The sequence below is a fragment of the Macrotis lagotis genome, chromosome 2 (assembly GCF_037893015.1).
Source record: "Macrotis lagotis isolate mMagLag1 chromosome 2, bilby.v1.9.chrom.fasta, whole genome shotgun sequence".
NCBI classification, from domain to species: domain Eukaryota; kingdom Metazoa; phylum Chordata; class Mammalia; order Peramelemorphia; family Peramelidae; genus Macrotis; species Macrotis lagotis.
Window position 1 is genome coordinate 287,326,780 of NC_133659.1, and position 14,746 is coordinate 287,341,525.

The 14,746-nt window shown below is 35.7% G+C and overlaps 1 protein-coding gene across 1 annotated transcript; it reads left to right on the forward strand.

The window, feature by feature from the left end:
* Positions 1–246: 246 nt before the first annotated feature.
* LOC141515022 (PRELI domain containing protein 3B-like) lies at positions 247–1,000 on the forward strand. The gene has a single exon (XM_074226258.1). The coding sequence runs from the start codon at positions 279–281 to the stop codon at positions 846–848; it is 570 nt and encodes a 189-aa protein (XP_074082359.1). The 5' UTR covers positions 247–278; the 3' UTR covers positions 849–1,000.
* Positions 1,001–14,746: the final 13,746 nt, after the last annotated feature.

The window sequence follows — 14,746 nt, forward strand, 5'->3', positions numbered from 1 at the left end:
AGATTCTAGATTGACACCCTCTTTTAATCCATATGAGGCACCTCTTAAGCTTACTTGACCTATTACCATATTCATTCTCATCATTCCAAATTCTATAGTAATTCAGAAATATATATTTCCTATTAATTTTGAAAATTATACATCTCTCATTAACAATTAACTAGCTTGCCTTTCGGCACCTGTGCGTTCTGTTGCCGGCAAGGGAAGAGGGGTGGCCAGGCTGCTGTACCCCCAGCATCCCTTTGCACCGCCCGGACACCGTGCTGGTCGCCGGCACCATGAAGATTTGGATGTCGGAGCACGTCTTTGACCACCCATGGGAAACAGTTACAACAGCTGCTATGCAGAAATATCCAAATCGTATGAATCCAAGTGTCGTTGGAGTTGTTGATGTGTTAGATAGACATATAGATCCCACTGGGAAATTGAATAGCCATAGACTTCTCAGCAAGGAATGGGGCATGCCTTCTATTGTAAAGTTGCTTATCGGGGCAGCAAGAACCAAAACATATGTGCAAGAACATTCTGTAGTTGATCCTGTAGAGAAAACAATGGAACTTAAATACACTAATATTTCGTTTACTAATATGGTTTCGGTAGATGAGAGACGTATATATAAACCACATCCTCAAGAACCAGGAAAGACCATTTTGACTCAAGAAGCCATAATCACTGTGAAAGGAATGAGCCTTAGTAGTTATCTAGAAGGACTGATGGAAAGTACAATATCATCTAATGCTATGGAGTGGGTAATTAACAAATTAAATGCTGAGATTGAAGAGTTGACTGCTTCAGCAAGAGGAAGCATGAGGACACCTATGGCCGCAGCAGCATTTGTAGAGAAATGATAATGGCTATTTATATGGAACTTTAATAGGTCCACCAGGGTCTCTCCAGGCTGGTAATATATTTATTCGTATTTGGTATTTAAGAGACAGATCTGTTATATTAGGTAGGTATTCAGTTAACTTGGAGAAAGGCTGTAACTTTTCATGGGAAAGTGGGGAAGGTACAGGGCTTCCCAACTTATAGGATCAACTGGAATTAACATTACCTGAAAATACCATGCAATATTAAGTTTCAAATATTTGAAGATTTAAGGATATTTCAAATTTTGTGATAAAATTCAGACATGGTCTATCTTGATTTTGCATTTGCAGAAATGTTTTTGATTTAGGATACTGGATTGTGAGCATGCGATGTTCACTTTGAAATTTGAAGAGGAACCAAAATAAAAAAAGAAAGTTATTACCTGAATTTAAGAACATCATAAAATTTAAACCAACAACTATTTGCATCTTTTAAGCATTTTGCATAATGCTTAATTAACTTATACAAAAATTGCCATGTGATTGAATCATGCGTCAATAATTAACGTCAAATTATTTAACTGTAATATAGTTAATTGCATCTTTTTTATTCTAGTAATTGACCACAAACAAGTCTTTTTTTTTACAACATATATATCCCTGGATCATTTGATGTAATCTCCAGTCTGATTTGAAATATAAATTCTAGGTCCTTAGCTCTCTTTATAATCCTTGTGCCACTTGCCAAAAGAAGGAACTTAGCCACAGCTAACCACTAAGAAAATTGCACTGAATTTTTTATTTGTGGCATTCCTTAATTTTGGTACCAAGAGGGCCAACTGAAATAGTGAAAAATTATTCCAGAAAATGTTCTATTTTGTTTAATATTTTAAAGCAGATAATTGTTAACTGCTTAACAGTATTTTATGATTCTTGTAATTATTTCTATAATACTGAAGTTGCATATGGAGTATTTTAAAAGGCAGTCAGATTTTGCCTTTAACTATGCTTAACATAAGTTGGAACTTCTGTAAAGGTTTCCTACACTGTAAAGGTTTCCTATAGAAAAAAAACTAGTGTGTTTGTACATAAGCCACACAAATATATTTACCAAACTATTTAAAAAATGAGTATTTTTTCTATTTAAAATATTGTTTAGCTTGAGACTTTGTTGGTACATTTGTAAAAACAATTCTCAGATCCATTATGGTTTGTGATTATTTTTTTGTAACAGGAGATTGTTTTTACAACTGAAATGATATTTCAGCTAAACAAAATATAGTAAATGTTAGTACTTGATAAAAGCTGGCTGTGTATAATTTCTGTAAGTTGTACTTGTTCAGAAAAAGGTGTAATGTTCTAAGGATAAAATATTTCTAAACAAGAAAAAAAAAACCAGTTAACTAGCTTGGAGTCCCTACCCTACTTTACTCAATGTTACTTAATAAACTTGAGGAACCTATATTCCTATAACAAGTTGTTATTATCTCTCTATATAAGTAAACCCCTAAACTTTGGCTTAAATAAATATTAAAGTTACTAGCTATGCAATTTGTCAACAAAGAAACTCATAACACAAAGAAGTTATTTGCAATGTTTAGATGTGAGAAAGAGCACAACCAATTACATTTGACTATCACTACAACTTGACTTCACACTCATTTAACAAAGTTCCACCATTTGCTTATTTCAAGCTACTACATAAAGTCTGTTCTCAAGAATTCAGTCCATCCTTATTGCAAGACAAAGGGCAAAGCAGTTCTCTAAAGAAAGAAGTCCTGGGGCGGTTAGGTGGCACAGTGAATAGAGCACCGGCCCTGGAGTCAGGAGTACCTCGGTTCAAATCTGACCTCAGACACTTGATAATTACCTAGCCCTGTGGCCTTGGGCAAGCCACTTAACCCCATTGCCTTGAAAAATCTTTAAAAAAAAGTCCTCTTCATTCTTTCTCTGAATCTCACTAATTTTCTCTTACCATGACAAAAAACAGTCCTTCAGAGATGATTCCTCCTAGAATGAATCAAAATTTCAACATTTCACTTCAAAATTCTTTCTTAAAGATTTAGTATCTATAGTCTCTGGGGTAGAGACTATTATATTCTCTTCTATCATTTATTTAATTAGAATTTTTTTCCCTTGTCACAGTTTTGCCAGATACTTCTTTTTGTTCTCTAATTTTTTATGATGTGATCTTTTATAGTTAAGTCAGGTATCCATTTAGAATTTCTCCAGGTATATAGTTTTTCTTATACCAATTCATATTTTTAGGTTTTTAGGGGGTTTTTGCAAGGCAAATGGGGTTAAGTGGCCTGCCCAAGGCCACACGGCTAGGTAATGATTAAATGTCTGAGACCGGATTTGAACCCAGGTACTCCTGACTCCAGGGCCGGTGTTTTATTCACTACGCCACCTAGCCGCCCCCCAGTTCATATTTTTAAAGGAGACAATTGACTTTATGACCTCAAAGTCCCAAGATTCTGTTAGTTTTTACTAATTTTGTTAATGACTTAAATTTCAGCATGTACTCAAAATGGCTTATTACATTTTCCTCTCTCATAGAGCTTTGATGGAGCTGTTCATAGTAAGTTTGCATTTGGAGAGCTAACTAGTATCAAAGAGACAATACGGTATACAGTATAATCAAAGAGGGTTGGCCTTAGAGTCAGAAAGAACTAATCTAAAGTCTTGCCTCTGGCACAAAAAGAATATATGGCCCTGGGCAGTTAATCATTCAATACACTAGGAAATCATAAAAATTATAAACAAATTGCTAATCAGCATCTCATACTAGGAACTCCTCAACTTTGAGGAAATCCCATGACTGGATTAAAATCAAATATAAAAAACACCTACCAGCTTCTCACTTGAAAATTTTCAACATTTGATGACCTGTAAAGTAGTTTGTGCTGTTAACCTAAAATGAGGAATCAGGAATGGGAACATGAATTGTTAACTATGATCAGGTCCTCTGCTATAGGTTGCCCTAGACAAGCAAAAAGTAGAGACTGTTCAACAGAGAAAGCTGAGGAATTTGCTATTCAGAATTGTAAGACCTGTCAATAAATAAAAATCACTGGGAAAATTGGCCAAAATGCAAAAGTCATCTTGGGAAATGTAAATACAAAAGAAGTTGACTATTCAGAGAACAAGACAACAAGGTGAACATAGTTCTGAATTGTCCTCTGAAGGAACTTAGGGAATTAGAATCAGGGGTCTTGTAACAAGCCTGAAGACCGTGACTGACACCCATTTTTTCAGCATTTTAAAGAGCCTGTGGCAAAATACTTTCAGCCTTTTTTCTTACTGTGATTAGACATCTAAAACCAAATAAAAAAACAATAAAAGCATTCCCACCACAGCACAACCAACCCCTATTCAAGTAGATCTGAGAACTTATCCAATTGAAAGTTCCCACGAAGTTAAAGATTTAAGATCAGTACAATGCCATTATGATTTCAAGACTGATAAGAAATATTCCTCTTGGAAGAAAGGTTTTGTATTATAAGTATAGAATGCAGTATATATGCATTCATACATGGCCAATATGTTGATTTGTTTCGCTTGACTGTACTTATTAGTTAAAAGAGAAGATTCCATCAGGAGGGGCAATTATTAAAAATCTTTATTCTAGAAGAGGACCAATGACATCACAAAGGTTGATTTCTTGACTTCATGAATGAATTGGATTTAAGGGAGGCAGAGCTGCACAAAGTCATCAGTCTCATTTTTGTCTTCCTTCCACTCTGTAGACTGTAAATTCCTTGGCATGACTGTTTAGTTTCATATCTTGCCAAATTTAAATTTAACCTTCTCTTTGCTTTATGAGATAATACTACTCATTATCATTCATCATTTTTTAAAAAGATTTTTACAAATGAATTTATATTCTAACCTGTTCTTTCTTTTGGTAATACTATCTTCCATATTGGGAAGTTACTTATCTAACTTACTTACTAGATGTATGATCCTGAGCAAGTCACTTAACTCTATTTGCCTCAGTTCTCTATCTGTAAATGAGCTGGAGAAGGAAATGGCAAACAACTCCAGTATCTTTGCCAAGAAAACCCCAAATGGGGTCACAAAGAGTCTGACATGACTGAAACAATTGAACAACAAAATTGCCTACTATTTTTCAGGCACTGTGTTGAGTATTATAATATAATTATAGTAAAATAAAATATATTATTATAATACAATATAAGAGAATAGGATAGGATATCATCTTAGATATTATTTCATTTGATCCTCACAACAAACCTTATAGGTAATTAATATCCCCATTTTACTGCAGAGGAAATGCAACATTGTCAAAAATTATATTATTTGGTTTCTCCAGCAATATATCCATTCTCTGAATTATTGACAAAGATTTCACAAAGTTCTACTCCCATACCTCACTATCACAAGTGTAAGTTTTGGTGGATTCTACCATGTTAAAAAGATGTAGAATATTAGCCTGGAAACAGAAGGAATCTGCTTCCCAAAGACCAGACTTCTGAGGTAAGGAGAGGTTACTAGGTAAGTAGACAGAACATTTGATCATTTATTTTTTGACTCTGAAAATCCATAAAGTAAAGAAAAATACAAAACGGCTCTCAGTTCTACGTGGCCCCTTTCCACTTTTCAGTAAAGGTGGTAAATTAGTGATAAAGAGGTTAGAAGATGCTAAGAATTAGTTTTTAGGCCATCTATAATCCTTAAAACTGTAATGAAAGTTATTTAATAAAAACTGTTATTCTGAAGGCAAGACACCCAATTTAAAGTGCATGCAAATTTGATGTTCATCTCAATGGGCCATAAACAGATGGAGTGTTGTGTTTTGCACATTATTTTGGAGCTTCTCAATTTGCCTGATGGGATTTCGATCACCTGCACCAGATGTACAGGTGACCTCCTTGACTTAAAGCTTGCCAGGAGCAGAATATATGAGGCTGCACCAAGCATGATTTTAAAATCCAGTATATGCAAATGTGGATGTACTTGACATATTTACTTTAGTGCCTTTAAAAAACAATGACTTGTACTCTAACTTATCATTGCATAGTTTGCAAAATTGGTTCAAAATCTTTGTAATGGGGTCATTTTGTACCTTGTCTCCAAATCAAAAGATTGAAAATTTTTCTTAATCTAGGAAAAGAAATCATGCACTATTGTATAAGGAGCTGTAATGACCTTGCTGCCTGATGGAAGCTGCCAGTTAAAAAGGCCTTTGGAGAAACAAATAAGTTATGGGAAAAGCACTGGATTTGGAGATAGAAGACTTGAATTTGAATCCCAGATTTTCCAGTCTGGTCTGACTTTTGACAAGTGATCTGACCTCTCTGAAACTCAGTCAATAATCTCTAAGATCTCTTACAACTCTAAATCCTCTGATCCTATCTATTCCTCCTGGGCCTCCATAAATCTAATAAACAGTTATTAACTAACCCTGGATCTTCTAAATATGGAATTTAAAGTGAATAGAAAGTGGTTAATGGACAAAAAAATGAATGTTTGGCAAGAAGAGCCCACCTTGACAGAGGGACAAGTTTTGAAGAAGATTACTCTTAGGATCAAAAAAAAATGACTAGGGGTAATTAGGTGCTGCAGTAGATAGCTCCCTGGAGTCAGGAGGACATAAGTTCAGATCTGCCTCAGACATTTGATAGTACTAGCTGTGTGACCTTGGGCAAATCACTTAACCCTATTGCCCACCCAAACAAAATTGACTAACTTTGAAAGTCCTTCACAGCCAGGCCCTTTTAGACTTATTACACATTACTGCCTTTCACAAGCCCTTCTTATGGTTCTTCATACCTAACCATCAACCTGTTTTTATCACATCTGCCAAGACAATTTTACTACCCGGGTGTGGACGCCGAATATGCTGTAGTTTCTTGAAGCCAAAGGTGAGATTTGGGTGAAAGTGGACACCAAAGGTGTATAAGAAGCCCTGAAGAGGGTTCTATAAGCCCTCCCACCAGAGGTGCAATTCTCCTCTAGAAATCCCCATAAACCCCAGAAAGAATCAAAGCCCCAAAACTATCAGTAAGTTGGCAGCATATCTACCCCACACATGTGAGGGCTTCCCTCTACAGAATGGGTGGATGAGAACAGGTTGTTCCAACAGCCATGAAGACATTTGAATTAGGTGCTGTGGAACACTGGGAGCTTGGTCATACATTCAAGGTCATCCACAAGGTCATCCACAGCATCCCTGCCCATTGACAGTTTTCCTGAATTTTGCCTCACCATTGGACTCTGATGACTCCAGAAGATAGAGTGAGGTTGATGATTTTGTGAAATCAATTCCTTTAAATCCAATTCAAACCCAAGTCAAAACATCACTTGTAATGACACTGTCCTCTTCAAAAATGAAAGATGAACACAGCCTTTGCCATGGTTGGAATGCCACAGCAGCTAATACCCTAACACACACACACACACACACACACACACACACACACACACACACACACAGAAATTAACTAGTATAATTTTTGTTCATATTATATATATGTACATGTTTTCCTCAGTTAAATTATAAATTCCTTGAGGTCAAGAACTGTAATGTTTTTGTCATTATAGTGCCTTAGCACATGATAGATAAATATTTCTTGATTAATTAAAGGAATACAGACTGGGATTCAGATGACTCCAAAAAAATATCATTTCTATTCTTCTATAATGGGAGAAATCCAGGTTAGTTTTTTTTTTACTACTTTTGCAACTTGGGGCACTTTCTCATCTCAACATCACAGTGCACTTTGCAATCTCCTTAAGACAATTCTATTTGTCACTGACAGATATTCAGTGTCTCAGAAGAGCAGTTAGCCCAAGTCCACTGTAATCTGCTCAGTCACTTTCTCTATACAAAGTCTCTTCAGCAATAGCTAAACCACTAAGTATTAGTCTAAATCATATGGCTCAAAAATGAAATTCCTAAAGTATTTGTCCTTTTCAGATCTCTTTTTGACAGCCCTGCAAAAGCAGGATTTAAAATAAATAAAATGTTAGAGCCAATTTTTTTTAAAACAGTGTTTATTTTTGATGTAGACAGAGAAAGGGTATATGCTTTCAGAAGAATGATTCAGAGGAGAAAAGAATTCAAAATCTATTTATCCTAACACTTTAATAATTAAAATTTCACAAAGTATACAAAGAAATATGAGAATTATTTCTACAATAACAACATTGTAGAGAAAAATAACTATGAAAAACAAACAATCAGATCTACGAAATGACCAGAGAAACTCCAGAGAGGTAATAATGGAGTCCTCCTCCTGACAGAAAAATGAACATTTCTGAACACGGTCAAGGCATTGCTGTGTTTAATTTCACATATTAATTATAAGGGTTTTGCTTTTTCCCTTTTTTAATAAATTTGGGGAAAAGTTGAAGAAAGAGAGGAAAGATAGCAGCAATTGTGTTATTTAAAAAAAAACACAGATGACCAGGAAAGCCTCAAAAGTAACATACTGAATTTTAATTTTAATTTTTAAGAATAAAACAAACGATATGTGAGATTAATGGTGAGTCAGGAAGATCTGAGTTCAAATTTGACCTCAAATACTCACTAGTTATCTAATTCTGGACAAATCACCTAACTCTTGTTTGCCTCAGTTTCCTCATCTGTAAACTGGGGATACCAATACCACCTCCCAAAGTTGTTGAGAAAATCAAATGAGATAATTGTAAACATATTTAGCACAATGCCGAGCTAAACTCTAAACAAATGGTAGTTATTATTGTTATTATATGGAAATGCTCAGTTTATGTGGTGTTTATTAAGTTTAGAATATTATAATTTGATTTTTTAATAAAGTAGTGAATTTCCCGTCACTAAAGATTAATTGATCACTATTTGGAACATTCTATTCAGTTGGCCTAGAAAGAGTCCAGACTAGTTTTTTTAATATATTTCACAAAATGCTAGAAAATATCCTTGAAAGTCATCCAGTTTAATATCCTCATTTATCAGTTAAGGAAACATACAGGGAAATAGCATGATTTGTCCAAGAGAGTCAGAAGTAGGAACCCTGGATCCTGGCCATGGAGTAGAGAGCAGAGCAGAGATAGGTATAACTCACCTCTGCTTGGGAAAAGAAATAATGTGAACATAATATGATACATACAGTCTGTATTTAAGCACCCTTGGGGGGAAGGTCCAGGCATCTTAGCCTAGTTACTGTTTTCTTGTCCAAGACTAGCAAGAGTAAATGGCAAAGCCAGGACTCAGAATAAGGTCTTCTAAATCTAAGCCTTTCTCCTACCCCCCTATTGACTTTTAACCATAAAATTCTATGATTCTGTGCTTTGCTGTGGAAGTATGACTCTGTGCAGAGAGACTAGCAGGGCCAGTAGCCCAGTCAAGGGAGGGGTCTAGAGAGTCAGGCAACTCATTTCCCATCTGGCATCCTTCCCTCTGAATCTACCATTTCTATGTCTTGATTTCCCTTTTCTGACTTTGATAAGTGTTAGTCTAAAGGGAAAATATTTTTCTTCTGTGGGTATGATGGGCCTAAGAAACTCTCATCTCTATCAAGGAAAATGGTGGGGACAAATTCCCTGAGTCCAAATTCAGGTTTCAAAGAATGTGCATGTTTCTACAGTCATGGCAAGAGAGAGATCTGATCTGTCCCACTGAATGATTAAAATTTTATCATCATAGACAATCCTTTCATTTTCCAAAGAAGGAAGTTGAAGACTGATTCCCAGAGCTCTTGGAAACAAATCCAGGACAGCCAGGATATAGATGGTTTTAGCTTGGATGTTTTATATATATATATATATACACACACGTGTGTGTGTGTGTGTGTGTGTGTGTGTGTGTGTGTGTGTGTGTATAAATAGCTTCTTTCGTCTGATCTTCAGGATGGTTTTCCCTACCAGATCGTTAAGATATATTGAGACAATATATAAAATAATAATAATAATAATAATAATAATAATAAAATTACAGATATAATAATAACAAATAGCATGTATATAACACTCTAAAACTTACAAAGTGCTTTACAATTATCTCATTCTATCTTTAAAACAACACTGGGAGGTAGGTGAGATTATTATCTTCATTTTTCAGATGAGGAAACTAAAAATAGATAAAGGTAAAGTGATACCAAAGAAATAATAGCCACTAAGTATCTAAAGTCCGATTTGAACTCAGGTCTAACTGATTCCAAGTCGGGGGTGGGGGGGACTATTGCCATTGCCTCTTGCTTCAAGTTCGTTGACTCAATGGAAAACATACAAGTCTAGAGTCAGGAAGATGAGTTCAAATTTGGACTCAGACACTTACTAGCTGTGTAATCCTGAACAAGTCACTTAACCCTGTTTAACTCAGTTTCCTCATTTATAAAACAAGCTGGAGAAGGAAATACGTTCCAATACTCCAATATCTTTGCCAAATAATATCCCAAATGGGGTCACAAAGAACTTGACACAATGATACAACTCAACCACAACAACAATGAAAATTGGTTCAACAGACCTCTAGAATCCAAGCTTAACAACCTTTAAACCTTATATTTTCTCTAGATTTTTAAATATTAACAATTTTACACTTATGAGTCCAAATTCCAATTTCATACCCTTGTAGAAAGTCTATATGAGGGGCACCTAGGTGGCCTAGTGGATAAAGCACCAGCCTTGGAATCAGGAGTACCTGGGTTCAAATCCAGTCTCAGACAATAATTACCTAGCTGTGTGGCCTTGGGCAAGCCACTTAACCCCATTTGCCTTGCAAAAAACCTAAAAATAAAAAAGTCTATATGAGATGAAGATGTTTAATGTGATTTTCAGTAGAGCTACAGGCTCAATATCATCCTAAAAACACCTTGGTCTCCTCCAGGAAAAGACACAGGTTATAGAAGAGAAAGCTATAACTGAATACTTAAAAGACTTACTGGAATCAAGAAATGAAAACTAAATGGGAAAATACATTCAATGTAATTAACATTTGCGTAATACCAATTTTAATGTAGCCTTTAAAATACTGTAAAATGGACAATAACAGTTTTGGAAAGTATCCTAACCAAAACCCATAAAATATCAATGAAACATGAGGTCTATCACCCTAAGACAGCTATAAAAAAGGAGGGGGGGGGAGTTGACAGACATTCTTAGAGCATATTAGGAAAAAGTAAAAAAATATAGAGATATACTTTTGGAATCCATAAACATCTCTGCTTAGGGCAATAGTAAAGCATGATGACAATCCCCAACACTGGGTTTTTCAAACATAATTGAAAGTGTTTAAGTCTTGATGGCACCTATAAAATAACTAAAATCCAAGAATAGAATCAAAATAGCCAATGCTATATCAACAGAGGCATTGAATGAGTAGCTGAGTCATGCATGTTTGGTTATAGAAGTAGAAGATTTTATGATTCAGGATGAGGCCATTACCATAAGAAATTACAGAAGGCTTTATCTTGATTAATGCAGATTATGCAATTAAATGAGGAGAAGTGTATAACACATCACTGTAGGTTGCAAAAATTCAGCCATGAATATCTAGAAAGACAAATGGCTAGACTTAACTGTCAGAAGTCCTGTCAGAAGCTCCTTATTCCCTTTTAGAACTTGGAATATGATATTCTGGAAGGCAAGAGAGTTTGGATTACAACTGAGAATCCAGCAAAACTGAACATTCTCTTTCAGGGGTAAAGATGGACTTTCAATGAAATTAAGGACTTTCAAATCTTCCTGTTGAATGTACCAGAGCTGAACAGAAAGTTTGATCGTCAAGCACAGGACTCAAGTAAAGAATAGAGAGGGGTTTAATAATGTTGAATTGTGTGTATATTCCTACATGGGAAGAAGATACTGAAAACTCTTATGAACCTTCTCATTTATTAGAGCAGTTAGAAGGACTATATATAGACAAGACACAGGAGGGAACTGAGTATAAAGGTACACTATATTATAAAGATGGAGTCAATGAGCAAAAAAAGAATGTACTGAGAGAAAGCGAAAGGAGAGGTAGAATGGGTTAAGATAGTTTATGTAGGGGGCAGCTAGGTGGCGCAGTGAATAGAGCACCAGCCCTGGAGTCAAGAGGACTTGAGTTCAGATCCATCCCCAGACACTTAATAATTACCTAGTTGTATGGTCTTGGGCATTGCCGTCGCCATTGCCATGCAGAAACCTAAAAAAAAAAAAAGATATTTTACGTAATATCAGGAAAAAGCTTTTGAAATGGGGGCAGGGAGGAAGATAAGGGATGACCCTTATCTTCCCTAAGAGAGCGACCCTTCATTCTCATCAGAAGAAGAAAATAACATACACACCCAGGAGGGCATAAAAATCTATCTTACCCTAGAGGAAAAAGGAGAAGAAAGGGTTGGGAGAAATGGGACAGGAGAGGGGAGGTGGGGTATAAATGATAGAAGAGAGGGAAGATTGTGGGAGAGGGTAGGGATGGGGTAAAAAGAGAGGATAGAATAAATGGGAGTGGGGAGGAATAGAATATAGGGAAATACAGTTAACAAAAGCAACTGTGGGAAAAGAATTGAAAATTTCTCTGATGGACTTATGATAAAGAATGCAACCAATCCCAGAGACAGAGCCAATGGTATCTGAACATAGACTGAAGTACACTTTTTCCCCTCTCACTTTATTTTTCTTGAGGTTTCTCTTTCTTTGTGGGAGAAGGGGGGGTCATGTTTACTTTTACAACAAGATTATTGTAGTAATGGGAAAATAAATTTTTATAAAAGAAGTTCCTTATCCTTTATAACCTAACAGACAATAAAAATCCCTTTACAATCCCCCAAAACCCATGGTAATTCAGCAAATAAACTGAATTAGAACCAAAACACAAATGGACATAAAACTGTCTTCAATAATTATCAGGACATGCCATTGATCCATTAAAATTTAAGAATGACATTTTTAATAAATGTCACCATGCTGAATATTCATCATCTCCAAGCTAAATGAAATAAAAAGCTTTCCAAATATAGTCCTAACAGAAGAAATTTAAAACATTTGTATTAGGCCAAAATGGCGGGGCTCATAGTCTCCACTGAGCTATTCACATTTCTTTTAAAGCCCTTTTCAATTCTTTTTAACAATTCCTCCTCTTTGACCTTTAGTGTACAAGTACATGTAGCTCATAAATCACTGGACAACCTGCAATATGAGAGTCTTGGACTCCAAATTGACAGTTCTCAGAAGATTCTTGAAAAGACTAAACTATTTTTAAAAGAGACTAAAAAGATATTACTAGGGCCATGTGCAGGAATTCTGAACTAATGGAGACCTCAAAATAATAATGAGACACATTAAAATGAAAGTAATTGGAATAGTAGGGTTGGGGTTACAAGCTAGACTCTGGGCATCACCAATAGGTCAGTGCCTCCAGGCATCTCAGTGAATATCACATTTCTCCATTCAATGAACAATAAAACTTCAGTTTCTATAAAAATGATTTTTTATTCTTCTAATTTTGAAAATTCTAAATTCTTTGTGTAATGGTTAGGCTCTGGGCTCTTTCTCCCAACTCAAATTCAGACTAAAATGTCAGGTCCCCAGAACATGGTTACTACTTCACCCTTCCCCTTGGGATTTTAGGAGAACCTGAAAGTCATATATTTTTCTCTCATAATGTCATCTTGAGTCCCCATCTGGTCTCTTTTCCACAGTATCATTACCAGTTACCATCTCCCCAGTATCATCTTCCCATTGATTAATATCCAATTTAAAAGACAAGTTGTTTTGATAACCAATTAATACCAAATTAAGTTTTACAAAGGAATATTTAATGAAAATATATAGCAAGTACAAAAATGTTGCCATCCCTCCCAACCAAAAAAAAAAAGAAAACAGGGTATCCTGTCCCCTCTCTACATCAATCTCTAGGAGAATTTACCAAAACTTAAAAGTGGTCACTATGAAGAATTTTTCCCCATCAAGTTTACTTCTGGGTGTGGTGTAGTCATTGGACAAGTCACTCAACTGTTTGCTTCGCTGCTAGGATGAAGTCAAGGTTGCTACTAAAAGCTAGTTCCTCCATTGACTCAACAGAGTTGCAAAATATTCTCCCATCAGTGGACTTCTGATGAGTCTTGTGATTTTTTAAAGCTTTTAAAGTTTCAGCCTGGTCCATTCTTTCCCTGATACTCATTGACCTAATAACGGAAAAGAAGCAATAAGATCAGAAGAAATATAGGTACCATGATTTTAGTACCTATTTGGTACCTATTGAGGCCAATATGCATGGGAAGCTTTGAGTAGTTCTTGCCTCAGTTCTAGTTCAGAAGCCAATCGAAGACTTTTCAGCATGCTATAGTGAATAGACAGGAAACAGTCATAGAATACTTGTAGAAATTCTGAAGTAGAGGATAGAGTCCTCCATTATATACCATTCTGGATTTCCAGATATGGACCAAAAAAGTATATGTAGCAGATAAAGAATATAGGGTCCCATAGCCCAATCTTCTTCCTTCACACATCCCCATTACATTTCTCATGAGACTATTTAGAATGAGGAATCTAAAGCTAAAAAAAAGGCAATGTGCAAAAACTGTTTGGATCTGGGCATATAAATTTTTTATTTGATGATAACTTGGATGATTTTTCAATATGCTTAGCTTCTGCCAGTAGTATTTGATTCTGCTGGGTTTCAAAAATAAATTTTGGTCTTTAATGACCTGTTTCAATTTTATTTTTGTCAATAGATTTGTCTTTTCTTGTTTGAAAAAAAGTAGAGGACCCCAGCAGGACCATTCACCCAACTTGCACTTGCATTCACAGACTGAGTCCCCAGAAAGTGACCCAAGTTCTAGGGGTAGGTTGTGGGAGCACTTTTTAAAAACCATAGCTCATTAGCCCCACAGATATACTTCTCTGTAACAGTCAGTCACAGGTATTTACTATAATGGCAGACTCAAAATATAATCCACAAAATATTCCCACCCATAACCCCCATTAATCTGGGAGTGTTCTCCCAG

Excerpts from the sequence above, each read along its gene's own strand:
- LOC141515022 (XM_074226258.1), top strand. The coding sequence starts at position 279 with ATGAAGATTTGGATGTCGGAGCACGTCTTTGACCACCCATGGGAAACA.